The 12,564-nt window shown below is 45.1% G+C and overlaps 1 protein-coding gene across 17 annotated transcripts in view; it reads left to right on the plus strand.

The window, feature by feature from the left end:
- The first annotated feature begins 346 nt into the window (after window positions 1-346).
- The window catches only part of NEDD4L (NEDD4 like E3 ubiquitin protein ligase), a 363,043-nt gene continuing 350,825 nt past the window's right edge, over window positions 347-12,564 (plus strand). For 5 of the 17 annotated variants that reach the window (XM_078348228.1, XM_054244257.2, XM_078348229.1 and 2 more), the window contains exon 1: window positions 1,595-1,770. In XM_078348228.1, the coding sequence (XP_078204354.1) occupies window positions 1,693-1,770 (78 nt within the window). In that variant the 5' untranslated portion in view covers window positions 1,595-1,692. The other 12 variants (XM_002757276.7, XM_008979888.5, XM_078348240.1 and 9 more) reach the window with 6 other exon arrangements.

The following is a 12,564-nucleotide window of genomic DNA, read 5'->3' on the forward strand; positions in this document are numbered from 1 at the left end:
GTTCGCAAAATGCCCCGTCGCCCCCAAACGTCCAGCCCGCCTCCTCCCCAAAACGGAGGGAGGGTCGGCTGCGCAGGCCGAGCGCGCCCGGACACGCCCCAGCGAACCCGCCCCGCGGCCGACTGACCCCCGCGGCGCCCGGGGTCGGGGTGGGCGTGGGTCTGAACTCCACCACCCCCGCAGCCCGCGGCCCGTCCCCCAGCCCGGCCTGTGATTGGCTTGGGGGGCGCGTGCGCCCGCCCCGGCGAGCGGGGAGGGTCCCCTAGCGGCGCGGGGGGGTGGGGGAGGAGGCGGAGGAGGGGGCGGAGAGAACGGGGGCCCGGACGGCGCGAGCGAGGGGGCGGGCGAGCCGGGTCCCGGGGAGCGCAGAGCAGGCTCGAAGAGGGGTGAAGAGGGCCGGAGAGCGGCGGGGTGGGAGGGAAAGCTCGGCGGGCTCCGCGCCGCCGCCGCGAGCAAGGAGAGGCGCTGGGGCTGCCGCCCGCTGCTCGGCGCGCTCTCGGGAGCCGCCGGCCAGCCGGTCCCGCAGCCTTCCGGGAAGAAGCGGCGCCGCAGCGGCCGGGGCGCGCGCTCGGGCACCCTCACCTGCCCGCACCCGGCCGCTCCCTCGGCGGGGTGTGTGCGGGGCAGGGTGCGGGACCCGCGGGACCCGGAGGCTGGGGGGAGACCCTGCTGCCCGCCCGCGCCGCACCACAGCCGCCGGGAGAGCCCCGGACCCCACACGGGGAGCCGGCTCCATGGCGACCGGGCTCGGGGAGCCGGTCTATGGACTTTCCGAAGACGAGGTGAGTGGCACCCTCTTCCTGCCTAGGACTCCCTGGGGAGTTCCTGTCCCGCGCCTTCAGGGGGAGGGGAAAGGGGCCGCCCTTGGGGCGCTCTTGCCCAGCGCCTCCAGGGGAGCCCCGAAGCGGGAGCGCCCCGGAGAGGGACCGAGGGGAGCTTGGTTCCTTCCGCCCCCTCATCCGCTAGCAGAGCGCATTGTTTGTAAATAAAGCGGCGCGACGCTCTCGGAGCTGGGGGTTCACTCCGCCACTCCCGGCTTTGGGGAGGGGAAGGAGGGGGCACGCGCGCCTCTCTTCCCCCTTCCTCTCCAAGCAGTGTCTCCGGAGCTGTTGGGCAACTTTCCGCCTCTCGCCCCTGCAGCCCGGGAGTCCATGATGCTTGTCACGTCTGGGTTGCGCGGCTGGAGACCCGGGGCTGCGGAGGAGCCTTATCGTCTCTCCCTGGAACTTTCTCTCATAATTGTGTGGATCAGCAGGCGCTCAGAAGCCTGTGCGTGCTTATTACGGTTGGAATGGGGGACGCGCTGCGTGTGTCCCTACCCTCGTTTTGCAAAGTCTACAGCCGGGATTTTGGATTTCGGAGCCTCGGTGGGGGAGGTGTTCAAGGCTGGTGGCAGGTGCTCCTGGAAACTTGGGGAGGAAGCTTGCAGCCCTGCCATTTTTTTCCTCCCCAGGATTCAAAGCCTGGCACCTCCTGGGTGGGTGGGTGAGGAGAGGAAAGCTCAATTGATCTCTTTTACTAATAAAGCAAATGAATAAGCCACGCCTCCCAGGCGGTCGGTTTCACTGCAAAGGGCTTTGTTTTTTTTACCTTCACTCTCTCCTCCCTGTCTCCCACTCCCGGCTTTTGAAACAATCCTGCTAAATCACTGCCTAGCCCTCTCTCGACCAGCCACGCTCGGCTCTTATTGGTATGTTGCTCGGCCAAAAAGGGGGGTGGGACGCTAGTCGCGGGCGCGGCGTGACAAGCAGGCTGGATATCCAGGAGCAGGTAGGAGTGGTTTACCATCTGGCGGGGTGCGCGCTCAGGTCTGGCTCCCCTTTTGAGAGGTGAATTTACAACCCAAGAGGCATTACTCAGCAGGGAGGTATTTCCTATCCTGGTTGTGCATTTCATGAAAAGTTGATGCCTGGAAATTCAGGCTTTCTCGATTTCTCTTTCTTCCCCTCCCTCCTTTCTTTTCAGAGGTTCCCTCTTTCTCTGGTGATGGGGGTGGGGCTGTAAGAAAGGCTATTATCTGAGACAGGCTCGTGTTATGGTTCCGCTCTCCGCAGCTCTCCTACCCTGGCGTGGTGTGTGTGTGAATGTGTGCTACGTAAGTGTGGAATGAAAGAGGTATTTTGGGGTGGGGAGGGTGTTTGGGGCATGAATTTTTTTTTCTTAGCGGTGCTAGGCAAAGCTTGATGTATTTATTTGATCAAAGAATGACCACAATGCAAATAATACGTGGTTTGTGTTTGATTATTTTGCCTCGCTGTGCTTTAGTAAAATAATTTCCCCTTTTGTATAGCTACCTGGGGATAGGTGAAAAGTAGCGTTGTTTCATTTACCTTGGGGGATTCTCCTCTCCTTCCTGGCTTCTCTCTTTCAGGAGCTTTCCCTTGCATCCTCTACTTCTCCATTTAATTAGCGACAGTAGAGGGCAGGCCCTGAGCTCTTACAGTTGCTGAGACACGGACATTCCTAAACAAAGGGGCTGCTTGGATTGACGTATTGCGGGGGGCTAGGGGGTGAGGATAGCTGCATTTTATCCTAGGTTCTTTTAAAAAATGTTTTAATAAGGTGATTGTTTGTAAAAACTCCCGATAAAAAGATTTTAAGAGTGTTTTGGAAAGTGCAGCTGGATAAATGCATCACTTTAATGTCACTGTTGTTTGTGCTTTATTTACATTGGCACGGAGTGTCAGAATCTACCTAGAGCACATCTTGCCACTTTAGTCTGCAGGAGTCACTACCGATCATCATAACTAGTGTCTAGTGTGAAAGTGAAGCTTGGAATGTAAACAGAGTCCGAGTGTGTTTTGATATGTGACTGGGTTCACTCCCGCATGTTGCTGGAAGGGTATTTGGGGCTGTACAGGAAATAGCAAGAGACAATGAAGCTGCCTTTTGTTGTCTGTTTATTGCCATGTTACTGGTACTGTTTGGTTCCACACACATTGTATTACAAAAGATGAGTCTCATCTGTCTTCCTTTTTCAACTTTCTCCTACCAGTAAAAAAATAAGCCGGGGCAGTTTTGATGACTTCACATTTCAGTGGTATTTGTTTTTCATGGGTGGTTTCATGCTGTCAGGTTGCCCTTCAGAGAATCAGGGAATGCCTTCGTAGAATATTAACAACAAATTGTTGGATTTGCACAGCTTGTTTTGTCTCCCTGAATTAGTATGTGTAAGAAAAACCAATGAAGGATTTTAGCAGGTTCTGAAAGTAGAATGCCCCCTGAAGCAAATGGCAGGGTTGTTCTTCCAAGGGGTGTTAAATATGGGTGCCCTTCAGTTTGCAGACTTGGTGTGCTGCAGAATATCACACATTAAGATACTTCGACCACTATTTAGAAGAGTAACTTCATAAACCTTTTAGGAAAGTGGACACTCGTACCTACCACATTTCTTAAAAGTAGATTTATATTTTTATTTGAGATGGATGAAAAGCATGATATGTTTGGAGTGCACTTAGTTATGTCCCATCTATAAAGACTGTTGAGCTCTCTCCACTGCTGATAAAGCATTGCATGAACCCAGAAAATGGGGGTGCCAAAGCAGAGGGCACTGTTCCTTGCGTAATCATCAGAGGTCTGTCCACTCTGCAGAGGGAAAGGGGTTGAGATGTAGGCTTTGCCTGTGTGAATGTATGTGCTGTTTAATTTTTGCTGTGTGTTTCAGGTGGAGGTTTCTTTGGTGAGTTATAATTCATATTTAGTGTAATTTAAATCATGTCACTGTAAGTAGCCAGATTCAGAATCATCAGATGAAGGACTTTTGGTGTGAAGGGATTAGCAGTTTAACAAAACTTCTCATTCATGGCCCAAGATCAGATTTGGTTTGGAATCAGAACACTTTGGACTAGTTTCTGCATCTGGCTTGAGTCCTTGCTGGATTTTAATTTATTTGTTTATTTATTTATTTATGGCAATCTGTAGTGCATTTTGGCATAGTTATGAATTTCACTACTTTCTGAAATCTAGTCCATCTTAGAAAGGTATCTTTTTTTGGAAAGATTTTTCCACTGAGCAAAATACTAGGATTGAATGGCAGCTTCTTATATTAGATAAAATATTAAACAATTTTGTTAGTAGTTAAACCGAGGCAAATGGCATAGAAATGAAGGCCAGGCTGACATAGGATAAATGACACCTTCTCTCCTTATCCTATGCAAACATGGATAGTTGGCTAGTTTTGAATGCTTCTTCCACCAGTGGTTTAAATCCTGCTTAGTTGGGGCCACATTCGAGCCTATTCACAATTAGTGGCTTGCATTATGTCCTTTGAGAGGCACCAGATCTGCTTATAGGTGCCAGTCACCATGGCTCCCTGATGGTTTAGGGGTCTTTCTACTCATTTGCATATAATTATTCACTTCATAACCTACCTAAAAGGTTAACTTTTGACATAGATACCATATTTTTTTTTTCACTTTAAGATGCTGTCAGTTTTTTTTTTTTAGACGGAGTTTTGCTGTTGTTACCCAGACTGGAGTGCAATGGCACGATCTTGGCTCACCGCAACCTCCACCTTCTGGGTTCAAGCAATTCTCCTGCCTCAGCTTCCCAAGTAGCTGGGACTACAGGTGTGCACCACCATGCCCAGCTAATTTTTGTATTTTTAGTAGAGACAGGGTTTCACCTTGTTGACCAGGATGGGCTTGATCTCTTGACCTAGTGATCCACCCGCCTCGGCCTCCCAAAGTGCTGGGATTACAGGCGTGAGCCACCGCGCCCGGCCTGATGCTGTCAGTTTTAAGATGTGCCATGAGAGCAAAGTGTTAAGCCTTGTGCACATATTATTTCGTTTAATTCTCATGAGAACTCTGGTGTAGGCTGTGATTTACAGATGAGGAGTGGAAGCTTAAAGAGGTTACATGACCTGCATAAGGACACAGAACAAGTAAGTTATGGAGCTGGGTATTTTGAATCGAAAGTCCTGGTTTTTAACATGCTGAATAATCCTCCCTTTCTGCCAAATGCCTTCCAAGGTCTTAATAGCTAAATTACTCAAGATGATGTAAGAGAAATAAACACCACTGGTTGCAAACTGATGGCTGCTGGGCCAGTTTGACCAGGAGCCCTGCATATTGTGGTCTCCAGAGTGTCTTAAAGCTTGGTAATTCCATGAAAATGGTGAAAATCTGGCTAAATTGAAGCTACATTCTAACCTAGTAGCTTGCTCTATGCCCTTTGAGATGTGGCAGATAGTTCTGTCATGGTTGCAGTCACCACTACTTTCTGTTGTCTTAGGGGTTTTTCTACTTATTTACACATAATTATCTGCTTCATTAGAAACCTTTAAGGCTAACCTTTGGCATGGAAACCATATTTCTTTCACTTTAAGATACTGTCACTTTTAAGAGGTGCCATTATTTCATGTACCACTAAGAGAAAAAATTGCTGTCAAGTTATGACATACTGTCCATCTCATGAAGCATCCTATTTCAGAGAAGTTGAAATATGAAAACAAGCATGCTTTAGAATTGACAAATTACAGTGATTAGGAACCTGGGAAAAGTCCAAGCCATTAGTTTCAATATCCCCAATCATTCAGCACTTTTAAGTCAACGAGTAGTCAGATTTTTGCTTTTCTGTGTTTGAGAAAAGTGCTAGAAAAAGAGAAGTGCTCTTAAATAGGCATTAGCAAAGAAGGAACTGGGGGCCTAGACGATCACCAACTGGATAGCCATCTGTAACTGATTAAGAATAGTTGTTAGTTTTAAAAAACTGACCTGTGTGTATTTTCAAGAGATTACTTGGGAAACACTATGTGCCATCTTTGCAACTGGGCAAAATGGTGAGGACAAGATTGCTTTCAGAAATTATGGTTTAGACTTTGCTTGGATCTAAAGGTGAATGCCAACAGGCTGTTTTCTGAAGAGAGATAAGGCTTGCCCAGTCATGCCAAGTCCAAGTGCCTGTATCGGGTCTAGATGCTGGATAGTAGACTGTATACCCAGGACATGGTAGGTAACGTTTGAGAAATAGACTCTTAAAAGGGCCTAGTTTTTATGTTGACATTTAAAATCAGTTTGTAAAATTCATGAATATAACATGTTCTTTTAAAATTTGACTCTAGGGGCTGGATACAGTGCTCTCTCCTGTAATCCTAGCATTTTGGGAGGCCGAGGCAGGTGAATCACTTGAGCTCAGGAGTTGAGGCCAGGCTGGGCAACTTGGTGAAACCCTGTGTCTACAAAAAATAGAAAAGCTAGCCAGTCATGGCGGCATGTGCCTGTAGTTCCAGCTACGTGGCAGGCTGAGGTGGGAAGATCACTTGAACTTGGAGGCAGAGGTTGCAGTGAGCCAAGATGGTTCCATTGCACTCTAGCCTGGGCGACAGAGTGAGACCCTGTCTCCAAAATAAAAAGACTAACGAATAGAATCAAGAATGTAGTGTCTGTGGAATTTGTAGACATTGATATTTTAATTTTCACTATATTTAGTTTTATTAAATCAGAATGTTATGATTATTTCATTTTGAGCATCAGTTTCTTTGGGGAATAAAAATAATTTTGCTCAGGCCAGACATAGTGGCTCACATCTGTAATCCCAGCACGTGAGGAGGCTGAGGTGGGTGGATCACTTGAAGTCAGGAGTTTGAGACCAGCCTGGCCAACATAGTGTAACCCTGTCTCTACAAATAATAATATTAATAATAATAATAAAATTAGCTGTGTTTGGTGGCAGACGCCTGTAATGCCAGGTACTCAGGAGGCTAAGGCAGGAGAACAGCTTGAACCCTGGAGGCGGAGATTGCAGTGAGCTGAGATCGTGCCACTGCACTCCAGCCTGGGTGACAGAGTGAGACTCTGTTCAAAAATAATGTTAATAGGCTGGGTGCAGTGGCTCACACCTGTAATCCCAGCACTTTGGGAGGCTGAGACTGGAGGATTACCTGAGGTCAGGAGTTTTCGAGACCAGCCTAGCCAACATGGTGAAACCCCCATCTCTACTAAAAATACAAAAATTAGTTGGGTGTGGTGGCAGGCACCTGTAATCAAGCTATTTGGGAGGCTGAGGCAGGAGAATTGCTTGAACCTGGGAGGTGGAGGTTGCAGTGAGCCGAGTCAGTGCCATTGCACTCCAACCTGGGCAACAAGAGTGAAACTTTGTCTCAAAAAAAAAAAGGTAATAATTTTGTTCAAAGGGTGAGGACAGTGACAAAATGGTCATCCTCAGATGATTGCAGATTATTTACCATTACAGAATGCAATTTTAATGAAGACCACTGCATGGTACTCAGGCATTTCTTCAATATGGTGTGTGCCCACATTACCAGGAAGCTTACTTGGGAAAGTTTGTTTGGGGTACCTGAATATATTTAGTATATTTTCCCAAGAAAAAATGAATAATCTCAAGTGGCCGAGGTGGGAGGATCACTTGAGCCCAGGAGTTTGAGACCAGCCTGGGCAATGTGGTGAAACCCCGTCTCTACAAAAATTATGAAAACTTAGCTGGGTGTGGCACACACCTGTGGTCCCAGCTGCTTGGGAGGCTGAGGTGGGAGGATGGCTTGAGCCTGGGAAGTTGAGGCTGCAGTGAGCCATGATGGTGCCACTGTGTTCCAGCCTGGGTGACAGAGCAAGACTCTGTCTCAGAAAACAAAAGCAAGCAGACAACACCTCAAGGAAGAATGCCACATATACTGAAAGTCACCGAGTTTTGTATCCTTTAAATGGATGAATTGTGTTGTATGTGAATTACATCTCAATAAAACCGTTTAAAAATATTAAGAATGATTGAGTGTGACTTTATTGCAGCAGTACACTTGATTTTCTGCTAAATTACTTTTGCATTCATTTCAGAAGGAAGCAACTATGCTCATTGCTAATGTAATCACCTGTCTGCTTGTGCAGTGTTTAAAATGGTGTTGCAAAACTATGGCAATGTATGATAGATTAAGAGCCAATTTTTTTTATTTTGAGTTATAGGATCTGTATTAAACAGATTGTATTGTTGCCCTTGAATTTCTGGTCTTAGATGAGTAGCAGCAGTGGAAAAAAGATCTGCCAAGCTCGGTGGCTCACAGCTGTAATCATAGCACTTTGGGAGACTGAGATGGGGGGATCATGAGGTCAGGAGATTGAGACTATCCTGGCTAACACGGTGAAACCCCATCTCTACTAAAGAAAACAAAAAATTAGCCAGGCATGATGGCACATGCCTGTAGCCCCAGCTACTCGAGAGGCTGAGGCAGGAGAATCACTTGAACTTGGGAGGAGGAGGTTGCAGTGAGCCGAGATTGCGCCATTGCACTCCAGCCTGGATGACAGAGCAAGACTCTGTCTCCAAAAAAAAAAAAAAAGAGATCCTAACTTAAGAGCTTTCAAGCTTTTCGATGTTGCAGGTATTTGAATAAATGGGTCTGTCTCACTGAAATATTTGTTAACTGATAATAAAGCAAACTATATGTTTATCTTTTGGTAGTCCATGCTAAGGAGGATTAGAATAATATATAAATAACATAATGGTGAAAATAAATATTGAGAGCCAATTTTTTATTTTGAGTTACAAGATCTGCATTAAACAGATTTTATTGTTGCCCTTGAAGTATTATTATCACCATTAAAATAGGATGAAGGAAGGGTAAGAGAAATGTGACAAAATATTACTTTCTGTTTTTACATTGTTTCTTTTCCAGGTCACGATATAAACAACTGTATTTCGTTTTCAGACTATAGGTGGCAATGTTTGTACTGTGCACTGTTTAATATTTCTGTTGGCTTGGGTGTTGCTTGTTGCTGGAATATGGAAATGAGAGCATAATTTAGAGTTGAGAACAAAGAAACTAGATTAAGATTTAGTAGAGACTTTCTAAATAGTCTTAGTTCTGCTGTGTGGACCCTTCTGTAACTTTCTGTTATTGACTCTGAGAAGGAGCTGATAATTATCACTACTGCTGGTATTTGATTAGCAGAGACATTCTTGATTCCTGATGTGAGACTGTGGCTGAAGTTTTAGCAAGGAGTTTGGTGGTGTAAAGATCTGGGCCTCTTATTTCACGAATAATAGAATGTCATTATGGTTGTAATATTTTGTTTTGAACCTGAGTGCTGATTATTGCAATGCCATTAGGTGAGAAAAGTCTTATTATGTAAGTGTATCTGGTATAACTAGTTTAAATTTGACACTTCAGTCGACTTTTTGTCCCTGACTTTAGTTCTGTATTGATAACTCACCAAGTTAAATGGCAATGCTCTCAGTTTCCCTTGCTGTTATCAAATTCAGTGTTTGGTGACTTCTTGGCAGGCAAACATCTACCAAGAGATTTTGTATTCTTTTCATACCTCTTATTCACCAAGAGAAACGGCCATTCAAAAGTGAAGTTTTTTTGTTTTGTTTTGTTTTGTTTTGTTAAGTTTAAAAAACTGTGATGTGCCTGGGCATGGTGGCTCATGCCTATAATCCTAGCACTTTGGGAGGCCAGGACAGGCAGATCACTTCAGGCCAGGAGTTCCAGACCAGCCTGACCAATATGGCGAAACCCCATTTCTACTAAAAATACAAAAATTTGCCGGGTGTAATGGCATACCGCTGGAATCCCAGCTATTTGGGAGGCTGAGGGAGGAGAATTGCTTGAACCTGGGAGATGGAGATGGCGTAAGCCGAAATTACACCCCTGCACTCCAGCGTGGGTGACAGAGTGAAACTCTGTCTCAAAAAAAAAGCTGTGATGTGAAATCTATCCTGTGAAAGTGTAACTTGGGAGGGCTTGTAGGGATGATGGTCCCATGAAGAGGATAAATAAACTGAGGGAACTGTCCCTTGCTGGTTTGGCTGACGTCCCATCACCTGTCACTTTCTTTGTCTGGGCTGCAGTGGATCTATAGTTTCCCAGGCACACTGAAGTAATGTGTTGATGGATTGCTTGAGTGGCTCCTGCGTGTTTCCACCTCCTGTCTAGCAGGCAGAGACCATGTGCCCTGTCTTGAGGGGACCCAGTGGTGCAGTGACAAGGGCCTGATTTGCATCTCCACCTCCCGGTCTTGCCTATGTGAACAGTTTTTTGTTTTTTTGTTTTTTTGAGATGGAGTTTCGCTCTTGTTACCCAGGCTGGAGTGCAATGGCGTGATCTCGGCTCACTGCAACCTCCGCCTCCTGGGTGCAGGCAATTCTCCTGCCTCAGCCTCCTGAGTAGGTGAACAGTTTTTACATTCTAATTAATTTCCAGTTTACAACCTGACTCGAGGCTTAGCTTTTGGTCTCCTTGGGTACAATTTTGGATCATGTGTTATAATGTATATTTTAAAGCATGCTGTAAAGCTGGAATTCCCATTGTGGGTAAACATTGAGACTGTTGTAACATTGAGAAATGCGCTTGGGAACTGTGACCAACACATCCCTAGCTGTCAGGAAGTCACACTGGGTTTTGCCCCCGTTGAACATCTGTTATGAATGAATGTTGGAAAATGCAAAGCTAATCAGTTTTTTAACCTGACCTATGTGATGTTAAGTTTTAGATTTATGTTTCTGCAAGTGAGTGTTAGATGTCACTAATGTGAGGAGGCCAGTTAGGGCAGACATGGGGTCAGAGGTAATGTAGGAGATGAAGACCCTTTCTGTTAAGTTTTCTTATTTAATTGAAGATGTTTGTGTTGAATGGGTTAGTTTTATTTACATCTGCAAGTTCTTTTTTTTCCTTAATGCTGGCAGTTACTTTGGTTTTTCAGAAAATGAAAGTAACCCTAATCTCTTTACTTTGCTTAGTAAGCACTCAGTACTATTTAATCATGGAGAATAATGTGTTTGTGTCCCACAGTCTGACAGACTCCACAAACTTATGAATCTCCCAACTACCCTTAGAACTTGAGGAATGAGACTTTATGGAGAATATTCCGCTTTCTTTGCTCGTCTCTATTTTTCCTTCTCAGTTATTAAGCGAGTTGTCTTCAGGTGTCCTCATCATGCCGACTTCATCTTGCCCGGTTGGTTTTGGCTAGAGGAAGGAGTGTAAGGTTTAAAGAAAAAGCAAAGCCTGTACAACATGGTGAGACCCCATCTCTGTTAAAAATAAACAAATTAGCTGGGCATAGTGGCGCATAGCTGTGGTCCCAGCTACTTGAGAGGCCCCGGTGGGAAGATCCCTTGAGCCCAGGAGTTCAAGGCTGCAGTAGTAACGATTGCATCACCACACTCCAGTCTGAGCAACAGAATGAGACCTCATTTCAGAAGAAAAAGAAAAAGCAAGACTGAAAATCAGTTTGCTTCCTGTTATCCTTCTTGCTCCCATTCCTTTCGTGCTTCACACATTGTGTGTGACAATTGGATGCAGCCATAATTATGGTCAGTAACTTGGTTTTTAAGCTTTGAACTGGCTATATCTCTTCCCCACTTGTTAGTAACACCAGAAGATAAATGAATGCAGTTTTTGGATTGAGCTCCGTCTATAGAGCACTGAACTTTCCATGTTGACTTTGAGTTCTAGAGAATGCTTATTCTGATTCTTGAGAAAGTGGTATGTGCCATGCAGGCTTAGCCTGCCTTTGGAATCCGTGCCTTAATTTTCAGTGAATATTATTAGTATTTCTACTAAAGAGAACACTTTAAAGCAGGAGTAAGAGCTTTTTCTCCTTTAGAGAAGTGAGGTACAGAAGAGTGTACTGCAGCTGTGGGAGTGACAGGTGGGGTGGGGCCATGTTCAATATTTAATATTCAATCTTCAGTATTACCCTGAAGACATCAGCAGCGTAATATTAAATAGAAAAAGTAGGTTACAAGACAGTGATGCAGTAGAATCCTATTGTGGGTTAAAGTGTTTACATGTGGAGAAAATGACTAGGGGCTGGGCACAGTGGCTCATGCCTGTGGTCTGACCACTTTGGGAGATAGAGGTGGGAGGATCACTTGAACCCAGGAGTTCAAGACCAGCCTGGGCAACATAGTGAGACTCTGTCTCTATAAAACAAGAAAAAAGAACAACTGACTAAGAATATATCCCAGCATGTTAACGAAGGTTTATCTTTGAGCGAAGGAGATTATAGATCATTTTTTATTGTCTTGTGTTTTGCTTATATGTATTTTCTATATTTCTACAATAAGCATTTTTTTCTTAATATGAAAGTAAGTTTAAAAGTGAGTTCAAAAATCCCTGAAATGCGTGTACTTCAAGCTTCAGGTGAAAGTTTTAGCACTTGTTCAGTACAGATAACTGATACAGCATTTGTTTGGTTGAACACCTTTTTTTAAATTGCATCTCATGATCCCAAGGTCATTGTCATGTTCGTTAGGAGCTCACCTCTACGCTGGGAGTTGGAGGGCTACAGCAAGGAGTATTTTTCAGAAAAAAAATGACTGTTAAATTGTTTTATTTCCCATTGCAGTTTGCAAAATGTTTCATTTCTCTCCACTGTGGGCACTTAAAGTTAGAATTTCCATCCTTCTTTGCACTCCAGTTGCAATTAAGTAATTTGCATTGTTAGCAGTGTTTTGGGTTCTCTAAATTTGTGTGTGTGTGTGCTATGAAGGTTGTGTCCCATGATCAGACTCAAATTTGTTTCTCCTTATTTTTGTTTCCTTAGGTTTTGAGTTACAGACCTTATCATTACCCTATAAGGTGCTGAATAGTTTTGGATGGCA

Source organism: Callithrix jacchus, chromosome 13 (assembly GCF_049354715.1).
Source record: "Callithrix jacchus isolate 240 chromosome 13, calJac240_pri, whole genome shotgun sequence".
Taxonomy (NCBI): domain Eukaryota; kingdom Metazoa; phylum Chordata; class Mammalia; order Primates; family Cebidae; genus Callithrix; species Callithrix jacchus.